We start from the raw sequence: 23,677 nt of genomic DNA on the forward strand, positions 1-23,677 counted from the left end.
ATGAAAAATAAGTAAAATAAAAATTTATTATTAATTACACGCTATGCATGTGATTATTTGGTTTATAATCATAATTTATACATAAAATAACTTCTCCTTAAGTCACGTGACCCATTACAAAGAGGCTGCACAGCTCATTATCATTTGACTGTCAGTCACTGAGTCTGTTCCAATTTAGAACAAGTTTTAAAACATTTGTTTATTCAGCCGTGGAAACCCTCATAGCAGTTCAATTGTAAGATATATCGATGTTGTGATGCAGTTTAGTTAGTAGAAATTTAGCAATTAGATTACCCAGAAATGCATGTTGATTTTGCTCCCTTTGTTCACGATACATCATTACATGTTATGATTGAACTTAACATAGATCTGCCAGCCTCTGAAACTGTTGAAGGAAAGACGTCCGTACACTAAAATATATACTGTTAATGCCGTTTCTGCATAGTGAGCATTTTTTAAAGACCATTTAGTTTAATTCTTATATTTTAAAGGCCCACACTTTCCAAATTGTTTATGGTTGACCTACTTCCATTTGTGCTCTGAAACACTCAGTAAAGCATGTGAATATGTGTATACTTTTAATTTGGCAATATATGGATTAAGAATTTTGACCTGCTATATGGGTTTTTATCATTATTTCTTTCTTATCCCAACTTAATTTGATCATTAAAACTACATCAGTACATTCCTATTAGAAGATTGCATCTTGTTTAATATTCACTTAAAGTTGTTGAGGAACAGAGCTTTTTTTACATTATTTAAGGAATATGACTGAATGTGAAATTCGGCATACCAGAATGAATTTTCTTTAACCCTTTAGAACTCGGAAGCAAAGTGACAATGGCTATGTGCAAACAGCATAAAACCAGACCTGCCTGCAAAATACTTGCAGTCTGTTAACGTTTTATGCTGTTTGCTGCTCATTAGTATCTTAAGATTTGGAAATGAAGCCTTTAAAACTTGAATTTAGTAAGAAAGGTCTTTAATTAAATTTAACTTTCTAAGGGACTACAAACACGTCAAAATACATATCTAAGTGGTAAAGGGTTAAATTGGGAAAAAGATTTATATCTTTATGTGCAACTTTAAAATACATGTAATTATATTTATAAATTATAATGTCAGATACAATTAAATCCGTTAGATTGATATAGTAGACAAGAAGATACCAGCTGCATGGACACAACAATATTAAACTCAGTATTTCTTTACTTAACTGCTTGTTTCAAATACCAATAATCATAAAAATTGGATTTTCTGAACTCATTCAAGTTTTTTTTGGAATATGAGCGATTAAAATCAGTAAATTAAGCAAAGTAAATTAGCCCAAGCAAAAACATACATTTTGATTCTGGTGAGCCATTAAAATATAACATGCAAAGATCAACACACACACACCAGAGGCCTCCTTTATAGATAACATACAAATAAAGTCATAGGTTCTAATCTTGATCCTCTCCTATTGTTCTATTTTTCATTGTATATTCCTATCACTTATAATTGATAGATGGGTTTTTAACCAAGAATTGGTATTATGCTCTATAAATGATAAAAGGTTAGTAAAACAACAGCGTAGAACAAACACAAAATATACAGTAGAGAAATCAAAGGATTAAATGCTTATCATAATGTTGTTAAAGATATGTTGTGAAATGACTACTTTACAAAACTTTTAAATGGGTATAGCCTACATCTTATGTTGAAAAATATCTGCCATTCCACTTTGCCAATAATTTCAAAACAGTAAGGCAATTTTAAATTTGTATTTCAACATTGAAACAGTTACTTGTATATTTTATCATATACATCTATTTTTAGCTCGGTGTTTTCCGAGATAACCCCACTGGCAGGTATTGTCATAGCCAGCTCGTCGTCCGCTGTCTGCGTCGTGCTAAAACGTTAACATTGGCTCTAAAATCAAAGTGCTTCCACCTACAACTTTGAAACTTCATATGCACCATGACGAGTTCTACACGCCACGCAAATTTTGGGGTCACTAGGTCAAAGCTTAAGGTCACTGTGACCTCTAAAAAAAAAAGAAATTCTGACAAGCTTTCATTTATTCAAAACTGCACCCAGTAGCCGAGCGTGACACCCATTATGCAATGCTCTTGTTATTTTCAATATTGTTGCCATGTTGGAATGTTTAAAAACATTTTAAAATTACATGAAACAATTTCATATTATTTCAGGTGCCATATATTTGTGACAAGGTCTCCAGTTTAGGCTTCAAATAAATGTTAACAGCAAACTGTGCCATCAACAACTGGATGTCATGTGCCGTTTACCTTTTCCCGATCTCTACTTTACCAGACATGTGATAAACTATGTCCAATTATCCCGGCTACCCACCATCATTTAGCTCATGGAACTCGTTCACGCCTTCTAACCAGAACTCCTTCCCAGCGGGAAATTTGTACCTTCCTAGAAGTTATTTACCAGCAGTTGTTCGATCTTCTCTGCTCGATCCACTGTCAGCCATTCCACTGGGATTCCATTCTCATCCAACGTCAAGGTATCTTCCGCAGAATTCAGACATACCAGCACTTGGTCTTGAGCCACTTTATGGATTTGGACCCTATGAACCCAGAAATCTTCTTCATAGTCCCAATTTTCATCTTTCTCAAAATCCATCACCATTGACATTTGACCAGATCTATCTATCTGGAGCCAGTTCCGTTTCGCCGGTTTCCAATCATAGAAGCCAGTTAGATGAGCGTTCTTTTGCTACAAGGTTAAATATACCTGGACATATAAGTGAGCCCTTGAGACCTGAGTTTCCGTGGCAAAAGAAGTCGAATTTTAAAGACGGAAAACATTGCCATACTGACATTGGAAAACAGGACTTCAGAATTTGGAAGCCCTTTGAAAGATCTGTCAGTGAGGTAAATGAAGAATATAAAGAGCTTTCCAGACCAAAGGCAAAGGGGTCCTTTACCATAGACTCTTTAACTGGAAAAAATAAAACTTTTGAAAGCAGTGAGCAAACAGCAACAAAAGTCGATGCAAATGGAAATTTTGAAAAGCATTCTGTGGAAACCTCAAAATCAGTTTCAGAAAAACCTGCATATCCAATAAGACCAATCCCAGTGCTCAGTTCAGGGTGCTCATTTACTGGGAAAGAAATTAAGCACAGTTTGCCTAAAAATTATCTTTTCTCAAAGGAAAATTCCTTTTTAGTACAAGATCAAAGTTTAAAGTCTAGTACAATTTTGACAAATGTTTTAAGAACTGACACAATATACCCACAGATAAATGAAGTAAATAAGCCTTCAGCAAAAGCCTATCTAAAAATTGAGCAGGAAAATCCAGTTGTTACAAACACTTTCTGTGATAACCCAACAACAAATAATGATTGCGCTGTTAATGCTGATGATGAAGCCCATTCAATAGCTGTAGCTAAATCTGATGTTGAAAATATAAATAATCAAAGTAATACAGTTTCAGAAGCAGTTAAAAATTGCCTGCCAAGTTTGAAAATTGAAATACCTTCAAGTGGTAAGAAAGTTTTGAAAACTCCAGAACTTATTTCACCAACAAACTCATTTTCACCAACGAAAGGAAAGCATAATAAAAAAGATGAACTCCAATTACTGAGCAATCAAGTGAATGAAGTTAGAAGCAGACGATTAAGCAAAGAGTTTAAAGAAGTTCTATCACCAACTCTTTTATCTCCCAAGGTGAAGGAAAGTGGAACTGTCGCTCAATCGAACGTAAGTGAACAGCAAAGTGAGCAAACAGTTTCAGAGGACGCAAGAGTGCAATATTCATCAGAGAACAAAAAGGACAGAATTCACAGTGTTCAAAGGTGAAAGAAAGACGGTTGTCTGCTCCATTGTTGCGCCGCTGTAGGCCAGCATTTCCCAGCAGACCAAGAATGTCTTCAACAGATGGTTCCATAAGTGTATTGAAAAACATGGAGGACTCGCTGGGTGCTTCCGTCTCGAGCTCACACCTCTCAGAATCTGACTCGGATACTCAAATGTCTAATGCAGACAGTGCTAGTAAAATGTTCCCCGAATCTCATCAGTCTCATAATACTCAAGCAGGGTTTTCACACGAGCATAATATGACTGGAAACCATGGCTACATGTCTCAGTATGGAATGAACCATGACAATCACTTTTACAAGGACAGTGCTTCTCAGTTGTGCCAAAGTCAAACCGATAATCAAAAACAGTACCAGTGTGTTCCTGGACCTCCGTTTAGTGAAAAACACGAACCATTGCCCCCATATCACTGCTATGGGGCCAACCAGAGCCCTAGTATTCTTCCCCGTGAACCGAGCTACCATACTCAAGAAGAAAATTCTAATTTTCCTCCAACAACAGTTGATCCATTGATTAACTATGATGAAAACTCTGTTATGTCAGACTCTAGTCAGTTGCCCTCTGTAGCAAGGTGTGATTCTGAACCCAATCTGCTAGCATCTCTAGGCACTAGTATGGTCACCTGTAAGAATGGTGCAATGCAGCCCATGGCGTCCATGCCTCACCAGGACCAATGTGGTATTGCAGACGAGGGTCAGTGGGATTTTCTGCACTCTAAACAATACATCGAGAACATTTATGGGAGCCAAATTAGCTGTGCATCGGTTAAGAGTGAATCAGATGAACTTCGCGAGTCAGATTCACCCAAGACTTTTATTGACCTGGATAAGACAACAAAGGAGAAGAAGGCGCAGGAACATTGCAAGGATAATATGCGAGACGGATCGAAACCATATGGGAAAGGTATTATGCGTCAGGGCAGTCCTTTAGTGCATAGAAGTAGTAACCAGGGAAATAGTTACGGGAACCAAATGTTTGACAACTATAACCATATGGCTGGAAACCGGTGGGGGAATTTTAATCGAGCAAGTGATGGGAACATGGGGGGCCAACCAATGAGGCCAGGGGACCCAAACTATCAGAACCAGTCGTACGATCAGTACAGGGGTAATTTTCCGCCAAACTACCCAAATATGGGTCCAAACCAAAATGGAAATGAGAAATCCTTTAATCAATCGAGTTACCATGGCAATGAGTATAATCAAAGTGACTATTACAATCCAAGCCATTCAAAGAATTTACCAGGAAACCACGGTAGCTATGGAAACCAAAGATTTGAAAATGGGTTTTATCCAAATAGAGGTGGCAGTGAATTCAATACTCAAGGGAACATGTTTCCTCCTTCACCAGTGGAACAGCAAGGTTCAAGATATCCTAGTCAGGGTTATAATGGAGGTCAGGGAAATTACAGCCAGCATTATTCACAACAGTCAGGACACTGTCCACCAGATAGCCTGAACCAGTATGGGGAGATGCCAAACTACATCCCTAGAAACGCTAGTCCGGCAAGCACCGGTTCAGACTTTGGTAGCATGGACGCTCCAGGGGTGGTCCCAAAGAAAAAGCGAGGCCGTAAGCGAAAGGTTGACAAAGAGCCTCCAGATGAAAACAAGCCTAGACCAAATACTGTTGTCATGGCCTCAACAAAGCTCGGTCCCTTGATTGATATCGATAACCCAGAGGCCACCATCGATACCTATGACTTTGACAATCAGATCGAGACCATATTTAACTTCACCATTGAGGATGACCTGTCCCCTATAGGTGCCCAGTTTCTGCAGATAGAACAGCGACTGGTTCAAAAGATGTTGCCAATCAAATACGGGTACCCTGTGACTGTCATCTATAGTCCTCTCACGTACGCTTTCCAGACGCATAGAGACTTTGTATCAAAGTACTGCACTACTGAAAGGACCCTTCTCTTTCTTGGAATGAACCCTGGACCTTATGGCGCGTCACAGAATGGGGTAAAGTATTCATTATGATTTTTTATCTTAAATATTGTATGTAAGTGAACTACTTCCGCATTTCTCAAGCAATTTGATTGAAGGTTAAAATATGTCACCGTCACCGTGAATTCTAAATGTGCAACACATTTTTCAGCCCCAGTTAGCCCCACTTTACTGAATTGAAATATTGCTTATACAGCCATGAATTTGTATAGGTTTGTGGAGCAATTTATATCCTCTTTTGTCGGGCAAATTAATTGAAAAAAACAACTCTTTTCACTGAATGTTAAATTGAAACAGTTTATGTTTACAAATGATCCTTTCATGTGTCCATTTAATATGTGAATTTGCGTGGTGCTTTTGTTGAAATTTTAGAGAATGCTGGAGTTAAATGAAATTAACGTTTAGTCAAGTAATGCATTGCTTATGTTTCTGTTCCTCAATCACACATACAATTTAGCATTTTAACAAGTTTCAGTTATTTTTTATTATCCTCCGCCATAGGCGGAGGGATATTGTTTTGGTGTTGTCCGTCTGTCTTTCCGTTCGTCCATCCGGCACTTTTGTGTCCGGGACTCCGGAGCCATATCTTGTAAGTGCTTTGGCGGATTTCATTGAAACTTGGTATGAGTATATATATGGATAAGAGGATGATCATGCACGCCAAATGGCATTGTACACCATCTGTTAATAATGGAGTTATGGCTCTTTGTGTCTTGAAAAAATGCTTTTTTGTGTCCGGAGCCATATCTCGGAAGTGCTTTGGCAGATTTCATTGAAACTTAATATGAGTATATATATGGATAAGAGGATGATGCACGCCAAATGGCATTGTACACCATTGGATAATAACTGAGTTATGGCCCTTTGTAGCTTTAAAAAATGCTTTTTTTGTGTGTCCGGAGCCATATCTTGGAAGTGCTTTGACGGATTTCATTTAATCTTGGTACATTGTATGAGTATTTATATGGATAAGAGGATGATCCATGTTGGTGTTGTCCATCCTTGCAAAAACTATGTGTCCAGAAGTATATTGGCGGGGTATATCAATTCAACAAATTGCTTGTTAATACATATTGTCAGTGTTGACAAATTAAAAATTGACCCAATTTTCTACATAATTGCTATATATACAAGTTGTACATGTAACTAGCTTCTAAAAAATGAACAAGTACGCCAAACTGAAATTTTGCAACCTTTGAAACTTATGGAATTCTATGTCTTAATAGGTTCCATTTGGAGAAGCAGTGGTCACCAGAGAGTGGTTGAAAATCGTGGGGGACGTATACAAACCAGAGGTAGAGCATCCAAAGAAGCCTGTGACGGGTCTGGCATGTAATCGAAATGAGGTAACCATTGTTTTGCATTTTCTTGAAAGCCTTTAAATTAAGTTTAAATTATATATTATATCTGTATTAAATCTAAAAAATTATACCCACTTATAATATTTAGGCACTCTTGAGTCCTGATAACAAGCAATACTTGATGTCTTTTTAATGTTCTAGGGAAATTCACCATCCTCGCCTTGATAATGCATGTTTATCATATTTTTGCCCCCCCCCCCCCCCCTTGTAGATGGGTAAATTAAATTGCTGTGTACCTGTTGGTCCCTTAGATCTTTTGATCGCAGCATGATTTCTTAAGATTTTTCAACCTATGATTTTGATAATAAGTATGATGGTTACCTTGGAGTAGAGGATGTTACAAGGGATTTGAACCTTTAAATTATATACATGTTGTAACAAAAATCTGTTTAAATTCAATTGATATCCAAAATATCAATTCCTACAGCATACTTTCAATTATTATAAAAAAACATGAACTTTTAACACTTAATTCCCTAATGATTGGATACACACATCAAAATCACTTTTACTGTCAAATTATATGCCAAACCTGGAATAAGAGGATGTATTTTTGCTTTTCACCTGTCTGAACATAAGTTGGTTGGTAGATGGGTAGGCTGGTTGGTCTGTAGAAAATTTGATTCAACCCAGTATCTATGCCTTGACCTACAATCTTTCAACTTGGAAGGATGGTTACTTAAGAAGCAAGAAAGATGTCTAATAACTTTGAGATCAAGAGGTCAAAGGACAAGGCTTGTCACAGTAATTTTGTTTCAGTACCATATCTTGTGTGAGAGTTAAGAACTATTATCTTGCAAATCAGTTTAGTTTTTACTTGGTAAAAAGAGAAGACAGCCATTGATTTTGAGGTAACTATGTCAAAGGTCAATGTCCCAGGTGCTTGGAGCAGGAAATGTGTTGACCTAATCTAATTTGGTTTGCTGGTTACTTGTGAAGAAAGATGGCAATTAATTTTGAGATCAGCAGGTAAAACATGAAGATGACATGAGCTTGAAACATGAAAATTGTTTCCACACAATATGTAGAGAATGCTTGAGATCATATAAATTAAGATGTTGCTTATTCTTGATGAAGGATGTTCGTTATGATTTCCAAATCAAATAATCAAAGGTGATGATCTCAGTCAAGGATAACTTTGCATCAAATCAGGGGTCCTACATGCTTTATAAATACATGTAACTCTTAATACTTTTATAGATGGATCAAACTAAAATCACATGTATACATGCCCTTCAGTTGATATTCAGTTTCGAATTGTTATCATTGGATAGGGGCTTGTAACAAAACAAAATGGGCATTCTTTGACAAACTTCTCATTTAAGTGATTTTTCTTTCTTTGACAAACTTGTAATTAATGTGATTTTTCTTTAGGTAAGCGGAGCACGGTTCTGGGGCTTGTTTCAAACAGTGTGCAAAGTCCCAGAAAACTTCTTTAAGAACGCTTTTGTGTACAATTTCTGCCCTCTGGCCTACATGTCAGAGTCAGGCAAGAACGTTACACCGCCACAGCTGGTACACTCCGAGCTCGATCAGATCAACGAGTGCTGTGATGTGGCGCTAGTTGAACTCGTGAAGTTAATGAATGTCCGCACCATCGTGGCCGTGGGTAAGTTTGTCCAACAGCGCGCGTCCAAGGCCATCCACAATGCTGGGGTTGGGAATGTGAAGGTCGAGTGCATTCTCCATCCAAGTCCCATCAATCCGCATGCAAACAAAGGATGGGAGCAGATAGTTGCTAAGCAACTAGTGGAGATGAATGTGATGCATTACTTGAACCCAGATTCAGATGAGGTGCAGAGATGTATAGAGGAATGGGAGAGAATAGCACTGAGCAATGTAAAACTGCCGCCAGTGGACAAATCAGATTACTAGACCGGGCAGTTGATGGGCTTGGTCTCACCTTGGACTGCAGAAGGCAATACTCTTGTTCACTTATGGGTAGCAGTTTTTCTGTTAACAAGTTTGTGTTAAGTGACTTGTTCAAAATATGGGCCATATTATATGTATAGTACCAAGTGTATGTTTTGTAGTTTTCGTCTGCTACATTGTAGAGACCTTTCATTGTTTATTTGCTGGTATCATTATAGAGTTGTGCATGTTTTTAACATAATATACAAACTAATTATTTTACTTTACGTTCTTAATGTTAGGTATGAATAAATAATTGTAGCTAATTTTTGTATTAGCATTATTGAACTGTTATTTTTATACTTTCATTTTTGTCCAGTGCTCTTTAGAAAAGCAAGGCTATCTTTGCTGTGTGCATTGTTTACTTGTAGAGCATTAAGCTAAGCTGCGTTATCAGTTTAATTAGTGTCGTGGAAATTTAACCTCTGTCTCTAAGGTGAAAGGTATAAACTGGTGCTGTCTCAATATTTTACATGTTAATTGTACTATTATTTTTGGTACTTTCACATAAGATTTCTTTTGGTGATTATTCATAAACTTACCAATATTTTAGATACTTATCTAAGTCAGGAGTGTTATTTTTTCATTGGGACTTAATGAATCAAGTGTAGAAAAACTGGAATAGTAAAGAATAGTATTATACTTTGGCATTATTTTTCAGTATTGTTTCTTTAAATATTCAGCAGTAATAAGCACAACACTAAAATTAATTTTGGCATTGATTTTAAATACTGGCAAGAAACACTTTCTCCTTATTATTTAAAAATACAGTTGACATTTTGGATATAAATCTCTCTACATGTATACGCAAACATTTTCCTGATCATTTGCGTGTAATTAATTTTTAAATAATTTAAAAAAAAATGATCTTTAGAAAATTTAAAAAACACTTAGGTTTTTCATGTTCGTTGTTCGGGGCGGGTTAAGAAACATGCAATAGGGTAGTTATATTGAACTAATGTAGATTGACAAAAATAAATGCAGGCTCACTTTGTACAGTATTAAATCATTAGTTTGTAAATCAGTGTCTGTGACCAAACTTTCAGCATTATAATATATGACTGTATGTTGACACATTTTGTATTGTACTACCTTCTTGTCTGGTATGCAGACAACATGTCTGTATTTTTTTCTCAAACAATTGAATTACATATATTTACCTAAGTGTATGCAGGTCTGTTTTTTGCAATAGTTTATAATTATTTTGATTTGGAGAAAAACAAGTGAAGTTTTGGTTAGGATTTCTACTCATGTTGCGTTCTCATTTATTTTTGTATACAGAAACATGTACATACAATTATTTCATGTAACATTATGTTACATGTGTAACAAGTGCCATATATACTTGCATCATTTCGTGATAAAGCTTCAATAGCATTTGCTACTTAAAAGTGGTACTATAGTATGTGCTGCTAGTACACAAACAACTAGCAAGGTAGCATAATTCTAATTATTTCTAATTGTGCTATATTTACATCACACATACAGAAATATGACTCCTGGCCTATCGTATCTAACAAAAAACCATTAAAATTTGTCGTTGATGAAACTGGTAGCATCTGCAATTATATTTTGCTGACATTTTTGGTGCATAAAAGGTTGTGACATACACCTATTTGTTGTTGAAGTCTTACATTTTGTCAATACAACTTTTGTTCAATATTGTGTTCACGTGTTTAACCAAATGGCACAATTGCTATTTTTTGCGACATACAGTGTAAATAATGACCCCATTGTGAACATTTGTCAAACATGTTTTCATACTTCCATGTTGAGCATTGTAAAATTGTTGTGCTATTTTCGATATTCAGTAGTTGTGGTCATGTATTTTTTACTTCCAATCTCTTGTAATTTAAATAATTAAATCTGCCATTGTGTAAAGTCTGTGTTGTGAATTGTGGTGAAGTGTTTCACAAATTGTTTTAAATGAATAAATACTGCGTTTCTTGCCATACTAAAATGATGCTCCAGAGACGTCTTACCTGACCTCATACACAAGTATAAATTAATTTCTTTGGATTGGTCACATATACATGGGCTTGTTTGATGTCTTTCAAAGGTGCTTTGATTAAATTGTTTGTCTACCTTTTACGTGAGGAATTATTTATTAATGAATACTCTAGATTGTTTAAATTTTGCTAAGTTGGGAATGAACATTTATTTTTACAAAATTTAAGACTGCCAAATTGCTGTAATTTGGAGAGAAAAAATCTGTGTAAATTGTGAATTCCCATCTTTTGTATGAATTTCTTACTCGGATATTGTCCAGCTACCGTGCTTGATAAAAAATCATATGGTTAAATAAACAATTGTCTTTCCGAAAACTTTAACATTGGCCATGACTTTTGCAATATTGAAGATAGCAACTTGCTATTTGGCATGCATGTGTATCTCATGGAGCTGCACATTTTGAGTGGTGAAAGGTCAAGGTCATCCTTCAAGGTCAAAAGTAAAAAAATACAATCCAAGGGAAGTAATAAACTTTATAAGGGAGATAATTTCTAAACCTGCCAAATGATATATTGAAATTTTATTTCAAAGTGGCCCAATAGGGGGCATTGTGTTTCTGACAAACACATCTCTTGTTTTTTAGAAAATTCTGATTAATGTTTGCATACAATTATTTCATAACTAAATCTATTAAAGATAATGAAATAAAATTAATGGTATATATTAATAATAATATACGTGTGTATAAACATATATGTTCAGGGTCTATATTAACAGTCACATTTTGTGCTCAGGTAGTTCAGATGCAACCTCTGCTTTCAATGTTAATTTAATACAACTCAATAAGTTAAATGGTAGTTAACAGTTGAAAATGTATTTTTGATAAATAAATGTTCAGCTCAAAGTTCACATACTTATATGACTACTACAGATGTTCAAAATTGTACTTTCAAAGCTAAAGAATAGTCGCGAGAGATATCTGTGGTCAGCTCTTGTTTAGTTATAAGTAATACTACTATCTGACAAATTTCAATTTATGAATTAGAGCATATTTAATTCTACATTCAATTTTTTGTTCAATGATGCAAAATGAGAAAGGTGTTTCCAGGCTACAAGGGTGTGTGCACCTGAAGGTGTATCCAAAATGAAATTGTTTAAGTTCTTTGAAGTACATCAATCAATCTATGGTGGTTGTGACAATGAATGCTGTCTCTTGTTTTTCATTTGGTGCACTTGTTATCATATTTCACTTGTTTTGATAACTTTGTTTTATTATACTTGAGTACTTTGTTTCTTTTGACTATAGGCAATTAGCATTTAGCTATTAGTTTATAATACTGTTGCTTTTTTTGTGTCCCATATTGATGTAACTGGCTTGACTATATTTTTATGCTTGGTTTGCCAATTCTGGATCCTCCAATTTTTAAATCTTTAGCTCGTAAATAAAACTTACATATAGAAGGCTATTCAAGTGATATTCACATTATTTTGTGGTTTCATTGGGATGAAATTGTAGTTGCTACGGTAATAGAAATAGAAAACTGAAAACTACAGCCTTTATAAATAATAAGCACTTAAGCTTGATTAAATGTTTTTATTGACATTCAGTTTATTTCGACAACATTATAAGGGCATTATATAACGGGACTTATGTTTTGTCTGTGACAAAGACCTTGTTTTGTTAAATTTATTTCATTTGTATAAGCATGTCTCAAAGAAGATTGTTATTGTTATGCTAATTTTTCAAGGTATACACAACTAGCCAAAAAAGGATTTGTTCTTATGTGTGTTAATGATTTTGATAAATTTCTTGTTAGTGTGTTTATCCGTTTACTTTTTTGAAAGTAAAGCTGTTCTTTTTTGTATATTTTTATGCTTAAATCAAAATAGTCTAATCTGGTCTTTAGTTTTAGTGATCATATGTGTACATGTTTATGGCGTCACTCTTTTTTTAAAGGTGCTAACTGAACAACTTGTTGAATATATGTCTTTGTGTCATTGAGTATGTCTGTGTCTTTGTGTCATTGAGTATGTCTGTGTCTGTACTTAAATGTTGTCATTGTTGTTTTTTGTGTGTATTATTTTTTAGATCTTTTCCTGTAAGCTGACTTTTTGTGCGGATTGCATTGATATTTGTATGAAGTGCTGGGTATCAATACAGCCTACTTGCTATGCTAACAGGATATTCATGTAAATTGTTGATCGACAGTTACATCTGTTAGCATCCATACATGTATACATGCAGTTGAGCAGGCTGTTAAATACTAGGTATATGTTACAGTTTTTACAAACTTTAACTCCAGTGCAAAAAGAATATTGGCACTACCGGTATTCAAGAACTTTTCTATGACTTATTAAAACTTTTACCAGCCTTCCCCAAATTTATTACTTTTATAATTTGCCTTGAATCATGCAAGTGATTCACATATTTTGAATAGACAAGCACTTTTCTTACAACCACAAGGAGATGTATGCTCTTAGGTTTTTCATATCACTTATACCACAATACTGAATGCATTCCCTATATAGCTTTCAGCTACTGCCCATACATTGTGTCTGTCTTAATACAATTCTACATTTGTTTTCTCTATAAATTTAACTGGTTATAGATGAATTGAGTGCAACGAGCTCATCTGCTTATGACAATAGTGGAAACAGTGACTACCAGTGTGCAATTATACTCACAATGCTAGGTATAACAGTTGAGACAAATATTGAATGTCCACAGTAATTTGTCAACGTTTTATATTTAATTAATTTGAACTTAAATCTTGGGCTTTTATCATATGAGAAAAAGAAGACACAGACAAATTTAATTTTGGTTTAGTGATTCCATAATTGATGAGACAATCTCATCAATATGTTTAGTTTGCTTCCAGATATATGTGTGGGTTTGTTGTGTACCTGTTTTTACCATTTCCATTTTGCATGTTCGCTGGGTCTTTCATTTATTTTGCCTTTTGTTACTTTAATGTTTTTGTTTTCCCCATTTACAGTTTTGTTGATCTGATGTAAAATCCTCTTTTTACATTTATTTGTTTTCTGCAACATTGTGCTGTATTTTATTTTTTAGCGTTTATAATTTTATTGATCAAAATGCTTTTTTTTATCAACATCATACTATTTTAATAATAATTTATTTTAAAACATATATTTTAACACACACAAAATCTGATAATTGTGATTATGGGAAGCCATAGTAAATAGCTCCTGATATGTAATTGCTGCAAGTATATTTTATAAAAAGCCATTCTTGCTTTTTGTGGGTTTTTATGCCCGTTTTCGAAGAAAAGGGCGCATATAGTTATCAGACTATCTGTCTGTCCGTCTTTCCATCACACTTTGCGTTTAGGTTTTGAAAAATGCTCATGACTTCTATGTCCCTTGAGATATAACCTTCATATTTGGTATGCATGTGTATATGGACAAGGCTTTCCATACGCACAAATTCTTATGCCCCCTTTCGAAGAAAAGGGGGCATATAGCGATCGGACTGTCCGTCTGTCTGTCTGTCCGTCTCTCTGTCAGTCCGTCTTTCCGTCACACTTTGCGTTTAGGTTTTGAAAAATGCTCATAACTTCCATGTCCCTTGAGATATAACCTTCATATTTGGTATGCATGTGTATATGGACAAGGCCTTTCCATACGCACAATTTTTTTTACCCCTGTGACCTTGACCTTGAACTTAAGGTCCGCGTTTTGGTTTTGAAATCTGCGTTTAGGTTTGGAAAAATGCTCATAACTTCTATGTCCCTTGAGATATAACCTTCATTCATATTTGGTATGCATGTGTATATGGACAAGGCATTTAGGTTTCGAAAAATGCTCATTACTTCTATGTCCCTTGAGATAAAGCCTTCATATTTGGTATGCATGTGTATATGGACAAGGCCTTTCCATACGCACAGAAATTTTGACACCCTTGACCTTGAACTTAGGGTCTGTGTTTAAGTTTCGAAATCTGCGTTTAGGTTTCGAAAAATGCTATAACTTCTATCAAAGCGTTTATAGGGGGCATATGTCATGGTGACAGCTCTTGTTTTATAATGAGAATCCTTAATTCAAGTGTTCAAGGTCACACTTTGAGGTTAAAGGTCTAATTAAAAAATTCCTGTGTCAGACATAGTTTTGCCATATACTGGCGGACTAAAAACTTTGCAGAAATGTATGCAATCAATATACAACAACATGTTTCTTACAATACCTGTCAACCTTCCTCAAAGGTCGGGTCACACTTAAAGTTCAAAGTGAAAATTTTCCATTAAGACAGCTTGAAAATTCCTGTCTCATCCATAACTTGCAGCATATTGATGGATTCAAATAGCTTGACACAAACGCAACAATCATTAGACCATGTATTGGGAATAACACCTATCTTTTTGCCTTAAAGGTCATGGTCACAATTGGAGGTAAAAGATTGACTTGAAAAATCCTGCCCTTAGCCATTACTTTTTCATATATAGATGGATAAACTTTTTAAGACAATGTGTCATGTGTAACAACTGTCTCCATACTTCAAAGGTGGAGGTCATTTTTAGAGGTCAATGCTGAAATTTAAAGCAAAATAGATTGTGGGCATATGTCGACATTTGCCTTGTTTTTAGTATCAACTTTAAACATATTCAGGATGTGTCATCGGGGTATTTTCTTTGTCACTATTGTGGCAAGCTATAGTTTACTGGTACTAATAGCTAAATGATTTATGATAAAAGTATACAGACAGCACATTTTATTGTACAACAGCACAGCAAAAGATATTTTATCAGTTTTAGCCTATTTCTTTTATAAATGTTACTGAGTACAGTAAAATAGTGTTTCATTTACTAGAAGCGATGAGGAGAATATTATTGTATTTTCCATTTTATAAATGCATGACGGGTCTTTTAATGTTATTTTTTTAAATGTTTGATTCTCTTTTTAGCTCACCTGAGCACAACGTGCTCATGGTGAGCTTTTGTGATCGACTTTTGTCCGTCTTGCGTTATGCGATGTCAACATTTGCCTTGTTCACCCTCTAGAGGCCACATTTATTTTCCAATCTTCAAGAAATTTTGTCAGAAGATAGGTCTCAATGATATCTTGGATGAGTTCGAAAATGGTTACTTTTGCTTGAAAAACATGGCTTCCAAGGGGCGGGGCATTTTTTCTAATATGGCTGTATATGGCTATAGACAAATCTTGTTAAAACTCTAGAGGCCACATTTATTGTCTGATCTTAATGAAACGTGGTCAGAAGATTCATCCCAATAATATCTTGGACGAGTATGAAAATGATGTCGGTTGGTTGAAAAACATGGCCGCCAGGGGGCGTGGCATTTTTCCTTATATGGCCAAAGTAAAACCTTCTTAACACTCTAGAGGCAACATTTATTTTCCGATCTTCATGAAACTTGCTCAGATGATTTGTCCCAATGATACCGTGAATGAGTTCAAAAATGGTAACCTTGGCTTGAAAAACATGGCTGCCAAGGGGCGGGGCATTTTTCCTTATATGGCTATATATGGCTATAGTAAAATCTTGTTAACTTTCTAGTTTGCTAAATCTTCATGAAATTTGGTCAGAACATTGGTTTCTTGTGTAGTCGAGTTTGGTTTTATTATGCCAATATTATGTGACATTAACTGTATTATGTAATTTTTCATAACACAGAATTTTCATAGTTAACATAACTGTTTTAGTCATTAACACTTATGATAAGCCTTTCAACTAAGAGATAACTGAAAGAAAGACAACATGTACATGATTTTTCAGTATTTATGCAGAATTTATCTCCATTGTTTAACCTGGTTCAGTAATCTATTTTTAGTTCTGCTCTGGAATTTGGGAAGATATTGATCATTGATAAGGTCAGAATACACTAAATAGTTTCCCTATATAATTCAATGTGAAAACAACAACTTTAGGCCAAAATAAATGCAACATTTTGCACATAGAGACCCCAATAACCATACCTTTTCTTAAAGGCCATTCTAAGCGGAATCGATTTATGCAATAAAAAAGATATGTCATGTTCAATGCAAGAAAGAACTTGACACAAATCAAAATTGACTGTTTTTGCAACTTTTTTTTTCGGCCGTTTCTTAGTGGAGTGTAACCTTTTTTTAGTGCGATGGTTTACTATAGTCTTCCAAGTTTATCATATTTCAGGGATTCAGTAGTGAACACATATTCATGCCCTACCATTATCTCCGAAAGATAACACCCGAATACTAGATAAAAGTGTAAAACATGCCTTCCTGTCAACTATGGTATTTTTTTTAGAGAGTACAGCCTTCATGAAACGGTTATTTAGTGTACTGTAACCATAAATGCACTGTTCTGAGGGAAAATTGACTACTCTGCAATTGATCTCTTCTGAACTGTTTAAAATAAGCTGTTTTGGCCGATTTAAACACCTTGATGCATTCGTGAAAAGTTAACAGCTCTTGAAAAAGGTTGGAATTTTGAAATAATTAAACTCTAATAAAAAACAGAGGCGTCAAAGTTCAGGATTATGCCTGAAATCAGGATTTTGGCCCTTAAGGACCAATTTTGATATTGATATAAATCAGAGAATTTTTTTCTGGAATTTTAAGATTATTGTCACAAAATGTCATCTTAAACACCAGCATCAAGACATTTTTACATTATTTTCTAAATTCTTCTTATTATGTAGATTATTTTTATTTGGCATTTTCTAAATTAGAAAGACTCTATTTCAATAACTTTAGTAAATTTTTCTTATTTTTACATTTGATTCACTGAAGTTTCCTAATCTCCATAAATATTATTCTTTAGATTAAATTAGACCTATTTTGTAAACTAGATTTTTTAGCACTTTCTAGACTAACAGTAACTTATATTTATATCAGTTTTTTGGACAGATTTTGAACTTCTTTTTTACATTCATTAAGGTATTGGCTGTATATCGTTAATTTTTGTAACGATACTTAGATTCTTTAGACTTGGCTTGTACCTGTTCTCTATTTTCTGTCATTGTTCTTCATTTTCCGAGTTCTTTAAATAAAAATTAATTATTTTTGTTAAAGCTGCCTTGGTTTTCAGTTATAAATAAATTCTTTGAGTGTATTTAGGCGTCCCTGACTGAACACCTTTAGTTAATTGAATTACAACCAGTCAGTATAGTCATCCTGACCGGAAATGTGAGTTGGTCAAATAAATATTTCCGCATTGCATAAGTGCCCACAAAGTTTTATAACTTGTAACCATCCTGTGACCGTTTCATTGGCGTAAGCGAAGGAGACTGCACTACCACACCTGGATAGGACAGTCGATAATGGTTTGGATTGGTATAGAAAACATGGCTGCCAGGGGGGGTCTTTTTCCTTATATTTATATAGTAAAAAAGCTTGTGAACACTAGAAGTCACATGTTTTGCCTAATCATCATGAAATTTTGTCAAAACATTAGTTATGTGGATGTCTCGGACAAGTTTGAAAATGGTCATGATCAGTGAAAAAACATGGCCGCCAGGGAGTGGGGCAGTTTTCTTTATATGTATATAGTGACAACATGTGAACAGTCTAGAAGACACATTTTTTCCCAATCTTCATGAAATTTGAACATATCTTGGAAGAGTTAAAAAATGGTTCAGGTCTGTTAAAAAAACATGGCCGCCAAGGGGCCATTTGTTGTTCATTCTTCATGATACTTGGTTAGAACATTTGTTCCATTGATATCTTGGGCTGCAAAGAACAGGTCATTTCTTTTTATCTCAGGTGAGCGACTTTGGGCCTTTCAGGCCCTCTTGTTATATACTTGTTACATTTGTAACGTTTTATTTGCATGTCTGTGCACAATGTTGATGCCAGTTCTGTTTCGTGTTCTCCAAATGTTCTTAAAAAGGGTGCTTAGATAAGTACAGTCAAATTTTTAAAAGTTCTACCAAGTACTTTTTTGTTATGTTCTTTGTTTGGTTCATTTCGGTTATACATGTTTACATTTAAACTTTTTGTATGTTTGACTTTGGTTTTTGTATGTATGTGTGTATTTGTATATGTATTGTTGTTAGAAATGTTTTATTTGAGACTTTTTACCAAAGACTTTGACACTTCCATTTTCTATCAAATTGTACTGTTTACTATAATACACTTTGTTTTTATATGCATAATGAAAATGCCATTATTAAGGTATTAAGCATATACTTAATGTGATAGCTGAGAGTATTTAGCAAAAATATGATGAACACACGTTTTAACTTATATATATATGACAATGTTAATGAGTCTAGACCATTGATGTAAACCTGTAATCATATTGTGATGTTTTGCCAAAACCATTTTTCCAAATATTGTAATCAAGTCAAATAATTTTTATGATGGGGAACAATTTTTGTCTCTTATTTTCTTAACATGATTTAATAATGTTTTATAATATAAATATTAAGAAAAGTCTGCAATTTTATTTACAAATCTCGTTTTGTACAACCTTTTATTGTACTTTACTTTACTGCTTATGGTCTTAACATTGATATTTATTTGCTCTTGAATTTGTGTACACAGTTTTCAGTCTGAATTTAATGCATTAACATTATAAATTATTTGATCACAACTGTACAGAATGTTAATTGTACTGTTAACTGGCCAGTAGACTTGAATCGTTTTAAACATATAAGATATATCCATGGATAATTAAAGTGTTATCAGGAGCAGATCAGGGTTATAAAATGTTCATTAAATCAATGCAAAAATAAGAGAGAACAATCTTAATTATTATTTTTCTATGAACACCATTTTGTAATTAAAATTATCAAACTCTATATAAATTAACCTGTTAAGTTTTAAAGCACAAAATAATTTATTGGTTTAGGCGAAATATAATATTTCTTTGATAGTTGTAAACAGTAATAGAAACCTTTCTTACACACAATTATTGAATGTCCGCTTATTTCATACATCTAAGCCATCATTCTCATTGTGTACATTTTAAAAAGAAACACGTTTTCCTTTATGTGTCTAATAATTCTGTATCCAATCATTATAAGACATTGGCATGTCACATGATCCGCATAGCAGTAGCCGCTGCTCCTGGAATCGGGGGTCATTTTCCAAAAATCATATTAAGTTGGTAAAAAAAAACGTTTTCATTTGAGCCAGGACTTTTGCTATATGTTGTGAAGACTTTTGCCATATGTTGCCAGGTCTTTTGCTATATGTAGCCAGGTCTTTTGCTATATGTAGCCAGGTCTTTTGCTATATATAGCCAGATCTTTTGATATGTGTAGCCAGGTCATTTGCTATAGGTAGCCAGGTCTTTTGCTATATGTAGCCAGGTCTTTTGCTATATGCAGCCAATTCCTTGGCCTAATGTGGCCAGCGTAGCTTCAGACAAGGCTGAGCTTTTGAGAAGTCTGGTCAAGATTTGCCCCATCTTTGAATAAGACCTTAAAATGATGTGTGACTTTATAGTGGATGTTAAAGCTCCTTGACAGACTGTGCAAAATGCTCAGTCTTGTCTTGCATATCGCAATTACAGATTGTCACATGAGCGGCTCATTTAATTTCTTATTAAAAAATAAATTGAACAGGTTAGTCCAGCAATTGAAGATAAATGATTGAATTATTTACCAACAAGCTGTTTACACTAAAATGAAGATTTTTAATGGTCAAGTCAGGTCTTCATCGACAATTGATATAGACAAGGTACAAATGGCTCAAAAAAATAAATTACTAAATGCCTTAAGATGGTTCTGGCTAGTGACCCCTGATCTGTTTCCTCACTTTAGGGGCCGGATCCCTTTCTCATCATCTCATTTCTTACATGTAGATCTGTTGTGACCAGTTGTGAATCACATTAGAATATAGTAAAATTTACTTATGTTGTACTTTCTGCGTTTGTTGTTTTTTGCATTTCTGTCATTAGAACAGTATAGGGCAGCTGCTTATACATGTCAAAGGTCTAGGATTTATTTTCACAATATTTTAATACGTGTATGATATTCGATAATATACAGATATTGCAATTACATGATTGTGGAAAGTGGATTTTTGTCCCGAGGTAGTGGGCTATATTTTGATCCTCAAAATATCGCCCATTTCATTAAAGGGGAAAAGTTTAATTGTTCCCAAATATATTTACCATTAACTATTAGCTTTATAACCTACTTTTTAAAATGCAAATATTATTATTATACCATTATTGTCGAGCCTTGTGTGTGAAAAATTCGATATAGCTGTAATAATGGTCGATTGTATCTGCATGCGTGCTTAGGAGCCTGTTGGGACTCTTGCCTTGTATTTCATCGTGTAATTTTGGAATAACACAGATGAATGTATTACCTGTCTCCCTTTCCCAAAGTTAAAGTAACACTTGGAGCTGGAACTTGCATCTGACTATGAAACAGCTTGTCCGGATTGTAAGTTTGTCATTTATTATGCATATTTAGCTCACCTGAGCAAAATGTGCTCATGTTGAGCTTTTTTGATCGCATTTTTTAGCTCCACTGGCCAGAGGGGCTTATGTTATGGTCCTGTGTCCGACGTGCGTGTGTGCGTGCGTTAACTTTTCCTTAAAACATCTTCTCCTAAACTACTGGTCCAATGCTGATGAAATTTCACAGGAATGTTCCTGGGGTGAACCTCTTTCAAATTTGTTCAAATTATGCCCCTGGGGTCAAATTTGACCCTGCCCGGGGGTCACAAAAATGAAAATTTGCTTATATAAGGCCTATTTTATGAAAACTTTCAAAATCTTGTCCATAATCATTGGGCCTAGGGCTATCAAATTTGGTATGTAGAGACATTTAATAGTCTTCTACCAAATTTCTTCAAATTATGCCCCTGGGGTCAAATTTGACCCTGCCCCGGGGGCCACAAAATTGAACATATGCTTATATAAGGCCTATTTTGAAAATACTTTCAAAATCTTCTCGTCTGTAACCATTGGGCCTAGGGCTATCAAATTTGGTATGTAGAGACATCTAATAGTCCTCTACCAAATTTCTTCAAATTATGCTCCTGGGGTCAAATTTGACCCTGCCCTGGGGGTCACAAAATTGAACATATGCTTATATAAGGCATATTTTGTGAAAACTTTCAAAATCTTCTCGTCCATAACCATTGGGCCTAGGGCTATCAATTTTAGTATGTAGAGACATCTAATAGTCCTCTACCAAATTTCTTCAAATTATGCCCCTGGGGTCAAATTTGACCCTGCCCCAGGGGTCACAAAATTGAGCATATGCTTATATAAGGCCTATTTTGTGAAAACTTTCAAAATCTTCTCGTCCATAACCATTGGACCTAGGTCTATCAAATTTGGTATGTAGAGTCATCTAATAGTCCTCTACCACATTTCTTCAAATTATGCCCCTAGGGTCAAATTTGACCCTGCCCCGGGGTCACAAAATTTAACATATGCTTATATAAGGCCTATTTTGTGAAAACTTTCAAAATCTTCTTGTCCATAGCCATTGGGCCTAGGGCTCCATAACCATTGGGCCTAGGGCTACCAAATTTGGTATGTAGTGACATCTAATAAATCTCTACCAAATTTGTTCAAATAATGCCTCTGGGGTCAACTTTGACCCTGCCCTGGGGGGTCACAAAATTGAAAAAACACTATTTTGCGCCTATTTTGTGAAATCTTTAAAAAACTTCTTGTTGAAAACCATTCAGACTATGGCTACCAAATTTTGTATGCAGTAACATCTTATAGTCCTCTACCAAGTTTTTTCAAATTATGCTCTTTGGGTCAAATTTGACCCTGACCCGCGGGTCACAAAATTGAACATTATTTACGCTTATATCTTGCTTATTTTGTGAAAACTTTAAAAATATTCTTGTCCTTAACTCTAGGACCTAGGGCTACCATATTTTGTATGTACATGTAGTGAGATATGGTAGTCCTCTACAAAGTTTGCTCAAATTATGCCCCTGGGGTTAAATTTGACCAAGCCCAGGAGGTCACGAAAGTGTACATGTGCTTAAATAGGGCCTATATTTAAGTATTTGCACATGCAGAGTATATTTGTTTCAGCCTTTTTTCAGCAGTGGAGCGATACAGGGCCATCATGGCCATCTTGTTTAGCTCACCTGAGCACTACATGCTCATGCTGAGCTTTTGTGATCGCTTTTTGTCCGTCGTGCGTCGTCCGTCTTCAACATTTTGCCTTGTGAACACTCTAGAGGCCACATTTATTGTCTGATCTTCATGAAATTTGGTCAGAACATGTGTCCCTTTCATACCTCGACTGAGTTCGAAACTGGGTCATGCTGGGTCAAAAACTAGGTCACTAGGTCAATAAAAAGAAAAACCTTGTGAACACTGTAGATGTCACATTTGATGCCCAATCTTCATGTAACTTTGTCAAAATGTTTGTCTAAATGAAAAACATGGCCGTCAGGGGGCGGGAGCAGTATTCCTTATATGGCTATAGAGAAACCTTGTAAACACTAGAAGTCACAATTTTTGCCCAATCATCATGAAACTTGTTCAAATCATTGGTTTCATTGATATCTCGGAGGAGTTTGAAAATGGTCCAGATCGGTGAAAAAACATGGACGCCAGTGGGCGGGGCTTTTTTCTCTATATGTATATAGTGAAAACATGTGAACACTCTAGAATGCACATTTTTGGCCCAATTTTCATGACATTTAATCAGAACATTTGTTTCCTTGATTTGAGAACTGTGTTCGAAAATGGTTCCGGTCAGTGGAATAACATGGCTGCCAG

General features: G+C 35.0%; 2 protein-coding genes across 2 annotated transcripts; both read left to right on the top strand.

Moving 5' to 3' along the window:
• The first annotated feature begins 114 nt into the window (after nt 1–114).
• Nucleotides 115–3,812, top strand: LOC127861242 (uncharacterized). The gene is made up of 2 exons (XM_052399654.1): nt 115–235; nt 2,193–3,812. The coding sequence occupies exon 2, from the start codon at nt 2,328–2,330 to the stop codon at nt 3,810–3,812; it is 1,485 nt and encodes a 494-aa protein (XP_052255614.1). The 5' UTR covers nt 115–235; nt 2,193–2,327.
• Nucleotides 3,813–3,877: 65 nt separating this feature from the next.
• LOC127861241 (uncharacterized) lies at nt 3,878–9,364 on the top strand. Its single transcript, XM_052399653.1, has 3 exons — nt 3,878–5,797; nt 7,009–7,128; nt 8,518–9,364. Exons 1-3 carry the CDS (start codon nt 3,878–3,880, stop codon nt 9,016–9,018), a joined length of 2,541 nt encoding a protein of 846 aa, XP_052255613.1. The 3' UTR covers nt 9,019–9,364.
• The last annotated feature ends 14,313 nt before the right edge of the window (nt 9,365–23,677 follow it).

The sequence above is a fragment of the Dreissena polymorpha genome, chromosome 15, assembly GCF_020536995.1.
Source record: "Dreissena polymorpha isolate Duluth1 chromosome 15, UMN_Dpol_1.0, whole genome shotgun sequence".
Taxonomy (NCBI): Eukaryota; Metazoa; Mollusca; class Bivalvia; order Myida; family Dreissenidae; genus Dreissena; species Dreissena polymorpha.